Source organism: Lacerta agilis, chromosome 3, assembly GCF_009819535.1.
Source record: "Lacerta agilis isolate rLacAgi1 chromosome 3, rLacAgi1.pri, whole genome shotgun sequence".
Taxonomy (NCBI): Eukaryota; Metazoa; Chordata; class Lepidosauria; order Squamata; family Lacertidae; genus Lacerta; species Lacerta agilis.
The window spans coordinates 76,927,593-76,943,811 of NC_046314.1; the positions used below are offsets into that span (position 1 = coordinate 76,927,593).

At 42.5% G+C, this 16,219-nt stretch overlaps 1 protein-coding gene and 1 long non-coding RNA gene across 2 annotated transcripts; one reads left to right on the forward strand and one right to left on the reverse strand.

The window, feature by feature from the left end:
- The first annotated feature begins 862 nt into the window (after window positions 1-862).
- Window positions 863-12,275, forward strand: DESI2 (desumoylating isopeptidase 2). The gene is made up of 5 exons (XM_033144384.1): window positions 863-1,383; window positions 9,466-9,538; window positions 10,052-10,145; window positions 11,034-11,175; window positions 11,954-12,275. Exons 1-5 carry the CDS (start codon window positions 1,345-1,347, stop codon window positions 12,185-12,187), a joined length of 582 nt encoding a protein of 193 aa, XP_033000275.1. The 5' UTR covers window positions 863-1,344; the 3' UTR covers window positions 12,188-12,275.
- On the reverse strand, window positions 8,916-15,169 carry LOC117044036. The gene is made up of 3 exons (XR_004426262.1): window positions 14,695-15,169; window positions 11,640-11,699; window positions 8,916-9,120 (listed from the first exon to the last, which is right to left on the reverse strand). It is a non-coding gene; the product is annotated as an uncharacterized LOC117044036 (long non-coding RNA).
- Between the last annotated feature and the right edge of the window lie 1,050 nt (window positions 15,170-16,219).

The following is a 16,219-nucleotide window of genomic DNA, read 5'->3' on the forward strand; positions in this document are numbered from 1 at the left end:
ATTTTTATTGAAGATTCTATTGTGCTACAAAATAAACAATGGAAAGTACAAACTTGGAACTGTCGTTTGATAGCCTGGTTTGCCCATTCCTTTGCTTAAACCGAGTTTCCCCAGGTTGCACATAACGGGAGTCTGATTTGTTATAAAAAGAACCTTTTGCACACGAAGGAGAGGAGGCAAGCGATTGATGGTGTTAAACGCCGCTTGCGAGGCGAGGGGAAAAGTAATGGCAAGAGTGCAATTGGGTTTGCAGGGTGTGTCTGAAGCGGAGGAAGTGGGCCGGGCCAGTTGAACCCCCGCTGACCCGGGAGTAAGACCCACCAGATTCAAGAGTAAATTAGTTCTGAGTAGGCACGGTTGGGATTGCACTCACTGCAAAGGGGCTTCCAGATGGGATCGGGCGCTGCACACGCCCGCTCCAGAGCCCTCTCCTCCTCCTCCTCCCTATTCCAGCGGGCGCACAAGGCCACAAAGAAGAAAAAGGGCTCGAATCCTGCGTGCACTCTGTTCTGAGCTGGCTGGCCAGCTGCTCACCCCGCCTCTCCTCCTGGGCAGCTCCTCCGCCACAGAAGGGGTTCTGAGGCTCCCCTCAGTCGGCTGAGGGCGGCGGCGGACGCTCCTTCACATACCGACCGGGCCCCGCACCCGTCTCCCTGGCGGCAGCGAGGATGCTCAGCCAGCTGCCCCCCGCTTTGGGTCACGCGAGGCGAACCTTTCGCGCGGACATTCGGAAAGCCGTTGGTCGAGGAACCCTCTAGCATTCCAGCTGCCAGAAGAAGGCAGGACTGGTGGAAAGGGCTCCCGCTTCTTCCCTTTGGGCTGCACGGCCTGCCGGGAAACATGCCTCCTCCCGCGCTGCATGCTGGGGGTTGTAGTTTGGGCGCCTCACCGCCCCGGCGCTGAAGATGTGGGCAAGCTGGAAGGGCTCCTTCGCGAAAGTCGTTGGCCGAGGGGGGAGGAGGGGGCGCGCGGGGGGCGCAACAGCCGCTCCTCAGGGAAGGTCACTTTCGCGCGTCCCCCGCGACCTGTGAGGGCGGGCGACGGCGGCAGCGGTCCGGAGACAAACAAGAGAGGCGGAGCTGCGCTGGGCCCCACCCGGGTGCCGGTGGCGGCTCTCGGCTCGCGTCTGCCGAGCGCGGAGCGAGGAGTCTTCGTGGGGACGCAGCCCCGGCTCCCCTCTTCCCCGCAGCGGAGGCGGCTCCATGCTGCCGGCGGCTCCGTCGCGCCCCTCAGCCAGAGGCCGGACAAGGAGGCGGCGGCCGCCCGGGGGGCCTCCTGAGAGCGCCCTGAGGCCGCCGCCCGAGGCCTGAGAGAGACCCCCGCCTGGAGTCGCGCGAGGGGAGAATGGCGAACCAGCTGGTGATCCTCAACGTCTACGACATGGTGAGTGAGCGACGGAGCCGGCCGTCGGGGGCCTGCCTGCGTTTGCCCCAGCAACTCCACTCGCCGCCAAGTTCAACTCTCTCACATTTCCCGGGCTTGCTCTCTGTCATCTTTCGCCCTGGGCTGCAGCTGCTCTGCCTCCATAGCGCCTTCCTTTCCCAAACGCCACAGGGGTATCCTTTTGCGGCTCCTCGGCGCTCACATGTTTCTTCCCTCCCCCCACCTCCTCCTTCCATACATTGCTGCAACAGCAGGATGCTGGTTTAACTCCTCTGATGCTCCTTTCATTATCCCCTTCTTGCCCTGGAAAGGTACAATAACAATTTGGAAGCGAGGGAATTTTTAAGGGCTCCAACGTTATCGCAACAGGTGTGTGAATTTTCAGTTGCCTCTCCTTGGGTGTTGGATTCATGGCCATCTCCATCTTTGGTACTTTGAGTTGATCTTTGTAATGCCATGCATACAAAGAAAGAATGATAGTGTTTTAATAAGGATCTATCAGAGTTGGCTAGAACACAATCCTCAAGTTCCTTACACTCTGAATTGCCTTGAGGACTAGAGCCTTACACCACCATTTTTGCATGTACAAAGAACCTAAGCTGGTTGCAGGGGGGTGACTACTTAAAAGATCAAATGACAAGACCTGGACACAAGTAGAAACATAATATCTTTTCAAACAGGTTAGCACTCGTGTAGTCACGTGGCCTTAAAGTCTAAATTATAGTACTGTACTGGTTTATCATGTGGGGAAAACATTGGAGATATTTAACTCCCTGTTGCTTTTGGCTAAAGTGTTGCAATCTTTTACTTTGCCAGCTTATAAATGACACACACCATTCCTATCTAGTTTATCTAACTTCTTCAGAATTGCACAACAGCTTCTTAAGAATTGCAGAAAGCCAGTGTGAATTGAGTGAATTGAATGTCAAAACAGAAGTGAGGAGACCTAGGTTCAAATGCTCACCCAGCCATGAAGGCCGCTGTTCACTATCTCTGTGCCTAAACTACCTCACGTGATTGTTGTGGAGATAAGAGGGATTGCAGAGAAATATGTATGCCCCCTTGAGCTTCTTGAAAGAATGATGGGATATAAGTATTTTTAAAAATATAGATAGGAAAACTTTGATGTTGTTGCAAAACAGCTGAAAATATAGCAAGATGTGGTAATTTCTTTGCACATAAAAATGCAAGAAGGTGGGAAACACCTGCTTTGCTTCTAAACATAAGTCCCTAATGTTCTTAAATGCTTGGATACACTTAAATAATATTGTTCTATTTTGTGTCACTAATGTAATCTGTTGTGCAGTGAATCTAGTTGTCAAAGTGTTTTGAATGAGTGAATGTTTTTTATTAGCTGCAAATTTCTACAGCTCAAAGAGTAAATTTTCCCTATTGTTTAAGTTCAAATAAATTACCGGTAGTTTAGTCAGAATGGCATTGGATAATAGGTGCACAGTCTATTGACATGCTATTCACCTGGTCCTAATGTTTTATGCCTTGGCTAACAAGCAGCTGAAGCATAGGTTGCCCCATCAAGTAAAACAATAGAAATACTTAACTAACTGACCAATCACATCAGTTCTGCCTCCACCTCAAAAGTCCTGTTCCCCCCCAAGCAATGTCCTGTGCTCCCTAACAAAAATCCATGAGCTGGCTAGCCCATGAGCTGAAGTAAAATAGCTAGAAAACAGGGTAGTTAGTTGAAAGTAGAAGAAAATTGTGGCGTCAGAAACTTAAAGGGCTGGAACATTTAAAGTGAGCTGGAACACTGAGAAGTGCTAAAGTGCACAGAAGGGCACTGCAGCAGAAGCCAGGAGGGAGACCAACTGAGACTCATAAGCTGAACAGAGGGTGCAAGTTGATAAGTAGTGGCTTGGATAGGGAAACAATCCAGAAGACAAAGGGCTGGGTGCATTTGTCCCTGCTGTTTGTTTGTTTGTTTGTTTGCTCTGATATGTAGTTACTTAAATTGTAAAGTTAGGGCTGGATTCAACTTGTGCTAGCAGGAGGCAGCACAACCAGTCTTGCTGGCACAATGGGGCTTGTACTGATGGAGCAATTGTAATAGTGTTAATGTTGAATTCCACCCTTAGTTTTAATGAAAACTGTTCAACTTGTATTACTAAATCCTTAAGCATAGTTGCTGTAGGGGGAAAATCAGTTTGAGGTCTTGCTACTCACCACATTCTTAAGTGCTATGTCACTCCTACCAGTATTAGGAAATTGTTGAGCTAGTTAAAGTTCATAAGGTTAAAGGGCTATTTAGTGGAGGCAACCAGAGAAAAATAAAATGTCCACTTGGTAGTAGTGGCAAAGATAAGAAGCGGTGGGGTGGGGTGGTTTGACTGGATTGCCTGCCGCTTTTCCTTCTCCCAGTGCAGGCTATAACCCAGGCCATCATGAAAGGGTTAGATAAATTCATGGAGATTAAGACTGCTAGTCATGATGGCTTTTTTTACCACCATCAGTTGCTGGGGATCACAAGCAAGGAGTGTTCTTGTGCTCATGTCCTTGTTTGTGAGCTTCCCAAGGACATAACAAAATGCAGGATCAGATGGGCCTTGGGATCTTATTTTGCAGGGCTGTTACGTTTTCTAGTTTACCTTGTGAAAGTTTGCTATCTCTCCAGCTATCCCAGGGATCACCAACGTTTTTGGGCCTAAGGGAACATATGCAAATCTAAGAAACTGTTGTGGTCACAACACACACACACACACACAAATAAATTCTCAGAATAACAATAGCTAGAACACCTAAACACCCCCCAAACAAATAAAACACAGACATGAAAAGCACATTAGTTGCACTCATACAAGCAGCCCCTACAACCAAAGAAGCCCCAAACCCTGATTTAAAACAAATTGGGACAGGGAGTCTTGGCAGCAGCTGGAGGGATATCTGTGGGTGCCATGGTGCCCATGGGCATCACATTGGTGACTACAGAACTAACTTATCCTCTTTTGAGGATGAAAGGAAGGAACCCCAGCATTCCTCTTAGAAGTGAAATGTTGTAATTAATAAACAAATACAATTTCCTCCCCCTTTGCTTAATCTCTTTTGTAGGTGCCAACTCCTAGAGGCTGAAGGACTTTGCTCCCCCTAAAATATTTGAGGGGGCTGGGGCCGCTCAAGTTGATGGGCATTGCCATTCAAATGGTGTGCATGCACTGCAACATATGGATTATGCAGGGCATGGCTTAACTGCCCACCCCCCAAATATTTTATTCAAGTTGGCACCCCTGATCCCATTGCTTTTTATCCTTCCCCCTACACTAGTTTAGGAGTTTTGTGTATTGCTACCATAATATTTCCTCTTTACCTTCTTAAACTGCTGCTGAGTTCAGCTTCTCTCCTGTTCCATCCCTCTACCTGGTACTGTGTTGTCTTCTGCATATGACACACAGGGCTGTCTTAAGCTTATCTGGCACCGTGGTGCAAGGATCCCTCCGGCGGGGCCCCCCCCATGTTACCCTCCAGGCGGGCAGCAGCTGTAGGGCAGCTCCTCCGGCAGGAAGGGCTCCAGCCGCGGTGCGGCATGGTGGAGGCGGGCAAGGGCGGAGGGGCTGGAGGGTGGCTCCTCCAGCAAGGAGGCTCTGGGTGCAGCATGGCATGGTGGAGGCGAGGTGATGCCGGGAGCAGCGACAAGGGCAGCGAGCTGATGCCGGGAGGCACCACGTCCAGCCTGCGCCACTGGCCTCTGTGGCTAAGACGCCCCTGGATACACACTTGTTGCACCAGACTTGGAATGCAAGAGGATGGATAAAAAAACCATCTTCCTGTGGAAGCCTTGCAAATCTATTATTTTTACATTCTTCAGAGTAATTGTGACCCAAATGTAGTAGTGGTGTATATATTGGATTCTTGTGCATTCTTCCAGAAGCTGTCTACTTCCCTGAACATGCTATCAGAATGAACAAATGCACTGATGTGGTTGCTTCCATGTTACAGAATGCACATTATTTTTTTTGTTTGCATGTTCAAAAACAATAGGAATTAGCTCCCAGGAGCAAGAAAACCTTGCTGCTCTTGTAATCTTTTCCTGTTGTATTTTGCTTACTGATAATTCCATCCATTTTTCTTCCTCCTTTCCTGGAGGGCTGTTTGTATGATTATAAAGTGATTTAATTGCCTTCTATAATGCAACACTTGCCTAGTTCACAAGAAATTAGATGTAATGGACATCTAAGTTTTCTTCGTGTCTCAATCTTTCCAAAATGGCTAATTAGTAATCTTAAAAGCAACACGATGACCAGAAACAATATACAATATGAAAAACTTTGTGGAAAGATTCAAAACATCAAAACTAACAAACTGAAGTCTCTGAAAGTCCTTAAATGAATCACGATGCCAGACTTTACCCAGCGAAGAACAAGCTGTGAAGCTTTCTAATCAGCAAATGTCCAATTCTAATGTCCAAACAGTGTTTCCAGATAATAACTACTGTTTTGTTGAATTCTTCATCAGCGAATTAGTTCAACACTCATTAGTAGAAAGATATGTAATTTCTTCATTAACCATTTTTTTAAATAAATATAATAAACATGAAAATGCTCTGGAATAGTGCTCATGCAATTATGTAGTCACTGTTTTGAATCTTTCCATAAAGTTTTCCTATTGTATATTGTTTCTGGTCATCGTGTTGCTTTTGATATTGTTGACTCACATTTTGCAACACAGGGGTTTGTTTCTTTACTAATTAGTAATCTTGACAATAATCTACAATTGGTTAATAGCGCAGCCTTGTGGATTAGCCCCAGAAAGGAACTAGCCTAGCTGGATGGTGGACAGAGATGTGTTTTGTGAAATTCATTGTGTGAGGTGTAACTTTCAGTGCATGGCATTTGGGGGCCAAAAGCAAGAAGTGCTCTGATCCCTTGTTGTTGGCATACTAGGTAAAGGTAAAGGGACCCCTGACCACTAGGTCCAGTCGTGGACAACTCTGGGGTTGCAGCGCTCCTCTTGCTTTATTGGCCGAGGGAGCCAGCGTACAGCTTCCGGGTCATGTGGCCAGCATGACTAAGCCACTTCTGGCGAACCAGAGCAGCGCATGGAAACACTGTTTTACCTTCCCGCTGGAGTGGTACCTATTTATCTACTTGCATTTTGACGTGCTTTCAAACTGCTAGGTTGGCAGGAGCTGGGACCAAGCAACGGGAGCTCACCCTGTCGCGGGGATTCGAACCACCGACCTTCTGATCAACAAGCTCTAGGCTCTGTGGTTTAACCCACAGTGCCACGTATATGCAAACTGAGAATCCTAAAGCTATTACATAAAGACTGCATGAAGAGAATGCTCTCTGAAAGTCCCAATATGTAAAAGTCCCGAGTGTAAACTAACATTCTAATGTCTAAACTAACACCTACCAGTAACTTTGAACAGTGTAACCTGGATCAGCAGAACCTCCCAAGTAAATTACCTTTGGGTACAGCTGTGACATATTGACTGATTATGGGGAGACTTACAAAGCTAGAGTGAGGGTGTATTGCTTTGTAGCAAAAAACCAAACAAAAAAGGCACACATCTACTAACTTGTTTCAGCTTGTAGTATGACTGGTTTGGGAAGTTACAGGTAGGTAGCCATGTTGTTCTGCCATAGCCAAAACAAAATAAATAATAATAAAAATTCCTTCCAGTAGCACCTTAGAGACCAACTAAGTTTGTTCTTGGTATGAGCTTTCATGTGCATGCACACTTCTTCAGATACCACACAAGAATACAAAAAAGAACTGAACAAGATTGTTAAGGAGCTACCCCCACACATCCAAGAACAGATCCTCACTAACACACCAGCGGAACCTCGACCAGGAACTTTCTATCTTCTACCTAAAATACACAAACCAGGAAATCCAGGACACCCCATCATCTCAGGTATTGGCACTATTACAGTGGGTGTTTCCGGTTATATGGACTCTGTTCTGAAACCATATGCCATCAGTGCTCCCAGCTACGTACGTGACACCACAGATTTCCTGAGGAAAATACAATCTTTGAATAATCTTCCTAACAATACTATTCTAGTCACTATGGAAACGTATCTGAAGAAGTGTGCATGCACACGAAAGCTCATACCAAGAACAAACTTAGTTGGTCTCTAAGGTGCTACTGGAAGGAATTTTTTTATTTTTTATTTTGGTTTGGTTTGGGAAGGTTTTCAAAGATCACCTAATGCAATCTCTTGTGTCTAATATGCTCAAAACATATCAGTTTTTTCTATCCCTTGTTCAACCTTTTTAAAATTTATTTTATATCCAACTCAGGCTGGATTTAAACTAATACCACTGATAAAATTACATATTTTTCAGAAAGGAAGAGTAGCTAACCAAGAGGGCACATCCAAAAAACTATTTAAAAGGATATACCCAAGTTATTTAAGCAGGCACTCTGTGCCATTTCCAAGACAAGCAGTGAAGCTTCCTGATCTAGTGGTTGGGGGGGGGGGTTGCAGTTCAAACAGAACCCACCAACAATGCAACTAAGAAAATTTCATCTGATTGCCTATTTAGACCTTTTTCAAACATAAATTGTGGTTTAGCATTATAGGCAGTTTCATGTGTCAGGTTTGTGCACTCGCTTCTGGCATTGCTGTGAGAAGTTTAGAAGCATCCAGTCCCATATAGATTCTCTGTGGAAAAGAAATTCCTTGTTGGGTGAATCGCCTTGCCTATTTCAGTTCCTGTATCCCCTTTCTCCACCCATTATATGACTTCTCTTAATGTGCTCTTAATTACAAGTCTTCCAAAAGAAGCAGTGGGGCCAGACATCTGCCATGATCCCACCATGGTGACCATTTTTTTCTGTAAGCACTTTATTACCACAAATAGTTCCCTTTTTCAAATTAAGTCCATGGCAGAGGACATAATTTTCCTTGTTTATAGGATAGTTTGAAGGAACTACTACACTTAACAGGACTAATGTAAGGGTGGTGGCATTTGCAGAAGGTCTGGACTCTGGAGAAGAGCAGTGGGGTGCATTTCTATTCACAATTCCCTGCTGCCCCTGCATTTCCCATGTAGCTGGGTTTCTTCTAGTCTCAATTGTACTTTATATTTGCTGCATGGTACTCAGTTTTGCAATCTTCATATATTTAAAGACATCTTTTTAGGGACTTAGTTTTTGGTCCATACCATCAACATGGCTAAGCTTTAGATTCCAGGTACAGAAGGTAATTATTTGTAATCACCGTACGAGGGCGGGGGGGGGGCTAATCCCCTCTCAGTGAAGTTCTTATAATTCTTCTAGTACATTGGCTGCAGATTCAGTTGGGCACAAATTCTATGGGTTTTTCAGAACGGATTACAGTTGTACTTATTGTTTTATCGTTCAGTATGTGCAGTTTCTGTAACCTTGCAAACAAACACATGCATTATGTCAGTGTTATTTATCAATCACAGGTATTTTTAAGGAGAGGCTAATTAACACAGTTTTGACACCTTGTTCACCATACAGTACTGCCAAGACAGGATCCCCTGTTTTTGTCTGTCCAGTCTCCTGCGTTTTGTGTACCAATGTTAATAAAGAGACAAACACTTGTAGACGTAAAGGTTTAATCAAACAGCTAAGCATTGCCACTGAGCTGAACCAGAAATGAACTTAATATTTAATGGTCCAACTCTGCTATTAACTGATATTTCCAGTGGTACATGAAGCCATCACCTTGCTGAACCTAAATAGGTCCAGGTTTTATCAGTGCCTTGATGGGAGGCTGCTTGGAAATCACATATTCAGCAACTTGGGTTCTGTGAAGGAAAGTGGGATATAAATATAATAAAAATAAATTGTTTTCTGTCAAATGCAATCCACTGCTGCCCTTTTGTACCCAGAAGGTTCTTTCAGTTCAGAGCTGCGGTCCTGTTGAGACTCCCACTCAGGGGAGGTATTTTTTGCCAATTCAACCTCACCACTGTAGCCTCATGCAGCATCTTTAATTCTGCTCCGGCTCTCCAGAGCAAATTTTAAGCGAATACAAGAGGCTGCAAGAGGAATCTGCAAAAATTCTCTCCCCTCTTTCCATGTGCAGGGCTGACCTTGTGAATAAGAAAACTGTAATCACAATTAGTTAAGTTTCCCATTTTCCTTTTTAGTACTGGATGAATGAATACACTTCCTCTCTCGGAATTGGAGTATTCCATTCAGGAATAGAGATATATGGCAGAGGTATGTATCACGCTTTAATTTCACATTGGTGCAAAGAAGCAGCTAATGTACATAGGACATGTAGAGGGAGGGAGGGAGGAAAATAGCAGTGTCTCACTCCCTACATTTCACCATCTTATTTCTGCAACAAATATTCTGACTGTTCATTCATGGTGTAGATCAGTATTGGGGAACCTGTGGCTCTGCAGATATTGTTGAACTCAAACTTCCATCAGCCTCAGGCAGCATGGCCAATGATCAAATCCAGCAGTATCTGGAGGGTTCTTCTCCCATGGTTTCTGCATATACTGACCTCAACGTAATTGTTATGGGATTTTAAATCAGTGTTCTCCAAATGTAACATAAACTTTTATATAAATGTATTATAAAGCACTGACATTTGTACATATAAACTACTTTGTAGCAGTACTTCAGTTTTAACCCACAGCTGATCAAAGCTTGTCTATAAAATCACCAGAAGTGAAAGTCCTACTTACAAAGAGTTGTGCATAAAATCCTGATTTTGTATTTCAGAATTTGCTTATGGTGGCCATCCATACCCTTTTTCTGGAATATTTGAAATTTCTCCAGGAAATGCATCTGACTTGGGAGAAACATTTAAATTCAAGTAAGAAGTTTTTTCATTTATTGGTGTAACCCAAAATATGCTTGGGTGATTTAGATTCAGACGGCTGTTGACTACAACCTGCTAATTTTGAATAGTGTTTTGAGCAACCAAAAAGTATCTATCCATTGCCTCTTAATATGAGATATGGAACTTAATGTAATTATTAGAGTGTTGGACTATGGCCTGGGAGACCGGGATTCAAGTCCTCACTTTGGGCCGGTCACCATCTCTCAGCCTAACCTACCTCACAGGGTTGTAGAATGAGGAGCAGAACCATGTACACCACCTTGAGCTCCTTGGAGGAAAAGATGATATATATAGTAATAAAAAGTGATATACAGTGGTACCTCAGGTTAAGAACTTAATTCGTTCTGGAGGTCCGTTCTTAACCTGAAACTGTTCTTAACCTGAAGCACCACTTTAGCTAATGGGACTTCCCGCTGTCACTGCACCGCCAGAGCACGATTTCTGTTCTTATCCTGAAGCAAAGTTCTTAACCTGAAGCATTATTTCTGGGTTAGCGGAGTCTGTAACCTGAAGCATATGTAACCTGAGGTACCACTGTACAGTATAAAGCACTAAATAATTTTAATGGGCCTGTGACTGCATAATAAATGATTGCTTATACATTTGTATGTACACAGATCTGGATTTACAGAGAGATCTCTTGGATAAGAGCAAGGAAGTGGTAGTGTAAAAGTAGTGAGACCTTGTGGCATGAAGTTCAAAAACAACCAGAGGACAAAAGCAGTGAAGTTCTATTTTTAGCATCATAATTTTTGGAGGTGTGTGCATGGTGTCAAGAGCAAATGGGGAATAAAAACATACCCAGTCTGATTTGCAACAACTTTCTCTCTCTGCAACTGCCTCCACCCTCTTTTATTTTAGAGAAGCTGTTGTTCTTGGAAGTACTGACTTCATGGAGGAGGATATAGAAAAAATTATAGAAGAACTTGGAAAAGACTTTAAAGGAAATGCCTATCACTTAATGCACAAAAACTGCAATCACTTTTCTTCAGCTTTTTCAGAGGCAAGTATTATTTGTTCAGCATGGCAAATGCTCGCCATTACTTTTATAAACACTTTAGTACTTGTAGGCCACATAGGTTACATATGTAATATTAATGTGTTTTCAATCGAGGACTTGCTGGAAATAAAATGGTAGCAGCAACACTTTTCACTGCCACCTCCAGAGAGGAAGCTCTGTGGGTTTTTAACCCTGCTAGCCAAGTTATGAAGAAGAGTGACCTTGTAAGAGTAATCAGCCATTCTTTCTCAAAAGCAATTGGAGACCTTAACTTTTCCCCCAGTTGTTTCCATTCATATATTTGGAAAGAATGTACAAAACTGTATTTTATAAAGCTATACTTTACATATAAATGACTCATACAGAAAACTGATAATTGTAATTTTCATTTGGTAATTTGAACTTTTGAAACAGCATTAATGAGTTACTAAATGATTTGTCATACACTTACTCTTTATCTTACTTACCTGGGAGTTAGCCCCATTGAACTGAAATAGAACTACTGAAATGGCATGGCTAGGATTGCACTGTTGGGGTAAAAAAGGTCATTCAAAAATATGTTCAGTTTTTGATGCTCAGCTCACTATTATTTTCAGAATGGACTGAGTTGTCTCAGAATTAGATTTAGTATTTGTTTTGCCTGTCTCACAGGTAACATCAGGAAGGGTTCGTATTCACTGTACTATAATTGACAGGCATTTCAATTCAGTGATCTGTATTTCAAGTATAGAAACTGACATGTACTAAAAAAGCACTGGATAACTTGTGGCATTTCATATAGATTCTCTGTGGAAAAGAAATTCCTCGTTGGGTGAATCGCCTTGCCTATTTCAGTTCCTGTATCCCCTTTCTCCAAAGTTGCCTACCAAAAGAATGGCTTACACCTGCAGCTCTTCAGTCAAGTGTAAGCCAAGAGCTTCAGGAAGAACTGGAAGAAGCAGAAGATGCAGCAGCAGCAGCTTCCTTGCCAAAGTCAGCATCAGGGGCAAGAACTGGACATCATGCTAAAATATAGGTTTAGTCCAAAGTTCCATTACACTGAAGCCTTTGGAAGCCTTGTCAGTAACTGACTTCATTACAGAACTTCAGAGTGGCCATTTTAATGTCTTTGGTATGCAATTGATTCTCCAACTCAAGATGATGGTGTTCCACTCAGGATTTTATTTTTTTTTTTTTTAAACATATTTATTGATTTTCCAACATATATTTCCAATTACCAAACAAATTACAATGCCAAATTAATTATACAATTCCAATTATAACAATTCCAATTATGCCAAATTTTTAACTTGTGAATTCCCCATGTCTCGGACTCCGGAGCGCTTTCTTATGATCTTTTCCAGTTGCTTCATAAAGTCAATATTTTCACAGCCTCTGATAAATGCCAGCAAGCAGACACTCTTATAGTAAATAATGTCTCTGTGTGGAAAAAGCCATCCTCTCCCAATATCGCATTTCGGCTGACGCCATCTTGAAAGTCTCTCATAAATCAAACTTGTAAATCAAACTGCGACACACCAATTTCTTCCCCTGTGAGCCGTCCCCACTCCTTTCCGGGAGGGCCAGACCCTCGTAAATTCCACTATCAATCGTCCATCAAATCCGGCTTCTCCCTTTGAAGTGGTGTACAGCTCCACAGGCTATCATCAGCACTCGGCAGTTAATTCTAGCTGCGTCACAGCCAGCCGAGGATCCTCCATTTCTGTTGAGTCAAGTCCAGATCAAGTTTCACCTCCACACAGTTTATTTTTGTAATTTCCATTCTAATTTCCATTCTGTCTTTAAAGTCCACTTGCCATTTGCCTGTGAAAGTGGATTTTCTAGGGGGAGGTTTCGCCCGTGTTAAGTAGATATTGAGGCAAAACAAACGGAGATTCCAGAGCTTACCCCCCCTTCTTTTCCCTCCTTCACATACCAATGTAAAGTCCGCGTCTTCTTCCAATCTTCATTCTTAATCACTCAGGGCTGCAGTTAGCAACATTCTTCCCACTCCTTTGTCCGAGACATGCCCAAAATCTTTAAACAAATTTATATATCCAATTAAAGGGAGCGTGCACGAACGGGGCCGGCTCCAGGAGCTGCATCTGAAAACGAGCCCTATGTGCCCAGACTCCCCCACCGGTCCCGAAGGACCCAAAGCGGGTTAAGGAGTACCGCGGGCAAAGGCAGCCCTCCCCGTCGTCCCGGGGAGGTGGGAGGCTGCTTACTCCCATCGCAGCCGCCAAATTAACTCGTGATAGATAGCAAAGATGTTAAAGTCCGCCATCCTCCCGCTGTGCACGCCGGGAACTCTCCACTCAGGATTTTATATGTAGTGGGGAAAATGTTTATGGGGGAAATGGGAAGAACCTAAGATGGAGCTGCTGTCTTGATTTTCATCTAGTCAGCAAGCCTAGACTAACTGAGCAGAAGTTAAACTGTTTACAGTATTGTGTGCTGCTGTTTACAAGTCCCACAGGGACACCTGCCATTGAAAGATAAAATTTAATCAGCTCAATTAGGCCTGCATGACTTCATCAGCCTCAGTGGATGAATGAGCAGCTTTGTTTGTTGCTACCTTGGAATTGGGCAGGACAAAATATTTCACTTCCAACTGTTGCTGATAATGAAGCAGGGAATGATGAATACTATGTGTAAACAGGGTACATAATTGTCAATATAAAGAAATCTGTCCTAGTAACCAAGGAGGTTACCTTAGTATGTATCTGAGAATATCTGTTCCTAAAACTGTGACTTCTCTGTCAGTTTTTATCCACTCATGCTGAGTGAATTAATATTTTACTACAAAGCTGAGTGTGTTCTCTCTGGTGTCAGATTTCAACCTCCTTTTGCCTCATGTTTTTGTCTGACTTACGAGATGCAAAACATCATTCTGAACATCAACAGTTTCCCCCCATTAAGATCGAATAACAGTGCTGTTTCACATTACCTAGAACTATAGGAGGAATACAGATGAATCATGCAATTAGACATTAACATTGGATAACATAACATGGTAACATTTGGTTCATGACTGAACTCACTTTAGCAGTGTCAGTTTTGCAGCTAACTTAACCAGATGTAAGCTGCTGCTTAAGAGAAGAGTCTCTTAATAGAAACATGAAGAGAAATGGAAAGTGCTGTGTTTCGTTTTCCATCAGCAACATCCAACAACTACAGGGAATGCAAAGGTTTTCTCCAACTTCTGTGTTCACAACAGAACCAATGACAGCTATAGGTGAGTTACCCAGATGTTTCTTTTAGTGACAGAGTTTTCTTAACTATGTTAGTCTAATAACAACTATCAAAGACAAATTGCATTCATCAAGGTAACAGAGGAATTCATTCTATTTGGTATCTTTCCCCAATGTTAGCATGTCTTCTTCAAGGAGAAGGATACAGTAGAATTAATAGCAAATTGGAATAGGTTTTAGATTTTTATTATACATGCTGCCTTAAGGATCTTGCATTTAACTGGGAAGAGGCCAACTGGAAATTATGTATAAACGAAGGTCTGGTGAAGAATATGTAAATAACTCTTACATGTGATATTACATTGCTGGGTTTGTTGAATAAACTCTTCAGAGTAGATGACACAGTCAGCTAAATTGGGAGGTATTGTTGCTGCACATATTGGACAACCTGAAGAAAAGAGGGCTGGTTAATTTGTTCATAAATTTACATTATGTTCTGGCATATTTTACAAATACAACCCCACTGAAGGTATAAAAATGCTATTGTTTCCAATTAAAAGGGCATTAGATATTTTTCTAACCACTTCAGTTTTTACATACACTCATTTGATGGAGACTCTGTTGTAAACAATACTCAGGTATGCAACATTATCCTGTTAGAAGTCAAACAATAATAATTCTCAAAAATGTGAAATAATGAACATGTTCCATATTTTAACCAGCCTTTTTAGTAAGAAACTAAATTATCTTTTAACAGTGCCATTATGATTGCATTTTAACCATTCTTGTTTTGTCAGTAGCCAGCACAATCTGCTTAAGCTATATTTTTTGATGCCACGTTTTACCCTACAGTCTTTGTTCTTTAGTTTATACTTTTTGATTGGGATTCTGAGAATTGTACCCTTATGATTGACAATCTACTCATGAATGCCAAATTATATAAAGCATTTCTTAGTAAAATGACAATGGGATAGACGAGAGGATTTATTTGAACTGCAACTGAAGTGGAAATTGAATTTTCCATCTTGGATGAAGTTGTTAATGAAGCTCAAATGTTAACAAGATGAACTCTGATCCAGAGCCGTCTGTGTGCTGAAATGCACACAGCATTCCTCCATTTGAAAACCTCCCAACTTATTTTAGTGGAAGGGGCAATTTGGTGAACATTTTTATTGACACAAGGAATTATCACCTATGTTGAGGCCCTTGTGAGGACTTAATGAAGCAGTTGTGCCTACATAGGACTGCTGGATTTTGGTAATTCTGTAGCTTGTCATAGTTGTTTGGACAAACATTAGGAACTAGATTAATCTCCATCAAATTTTTATCAAAAAATTGGCCTTGTTTTGCTCATATTCACAGCACTGTAATATGATACACACATACTTTCATACACATCGATAGCATGCAAGCAATGCAAAGACATACATGACACAGTAAGTACAGTCATTTTTAAATAAATAACTTGGTGGTTCATTTTGAATATGAGTTCCCTGTTAAGCCATTTAGTAATGATCATAGCCCCATGAACAAACTTATCATTAGAACCTTGAATTTGGTACATCTTATGAAGTGGTGGTAGTCTTATATCTTACCACATGTGCTATGCTCGGTCTCCACTTGATTCTTTAAAACAAACAACCCTGCCAAAGGCTGTTCTCAAAGCAATAGTTCAAGTTACCTTTCACCAGCATTACTACTCAGCAGGGAGTACACTGCCAGTGGCCAAAGTGTGCATTTTAAAACTATAACACTATTCTCAGCTAAGAGAATACTGGATATCTGTGGGGGTTTTCCAACAAAAACAAACGGGTAGAAGAAATACATTCAGGGTTCTCTGATCTGTCAAATTCCTAATACTTGATTATTTTTCT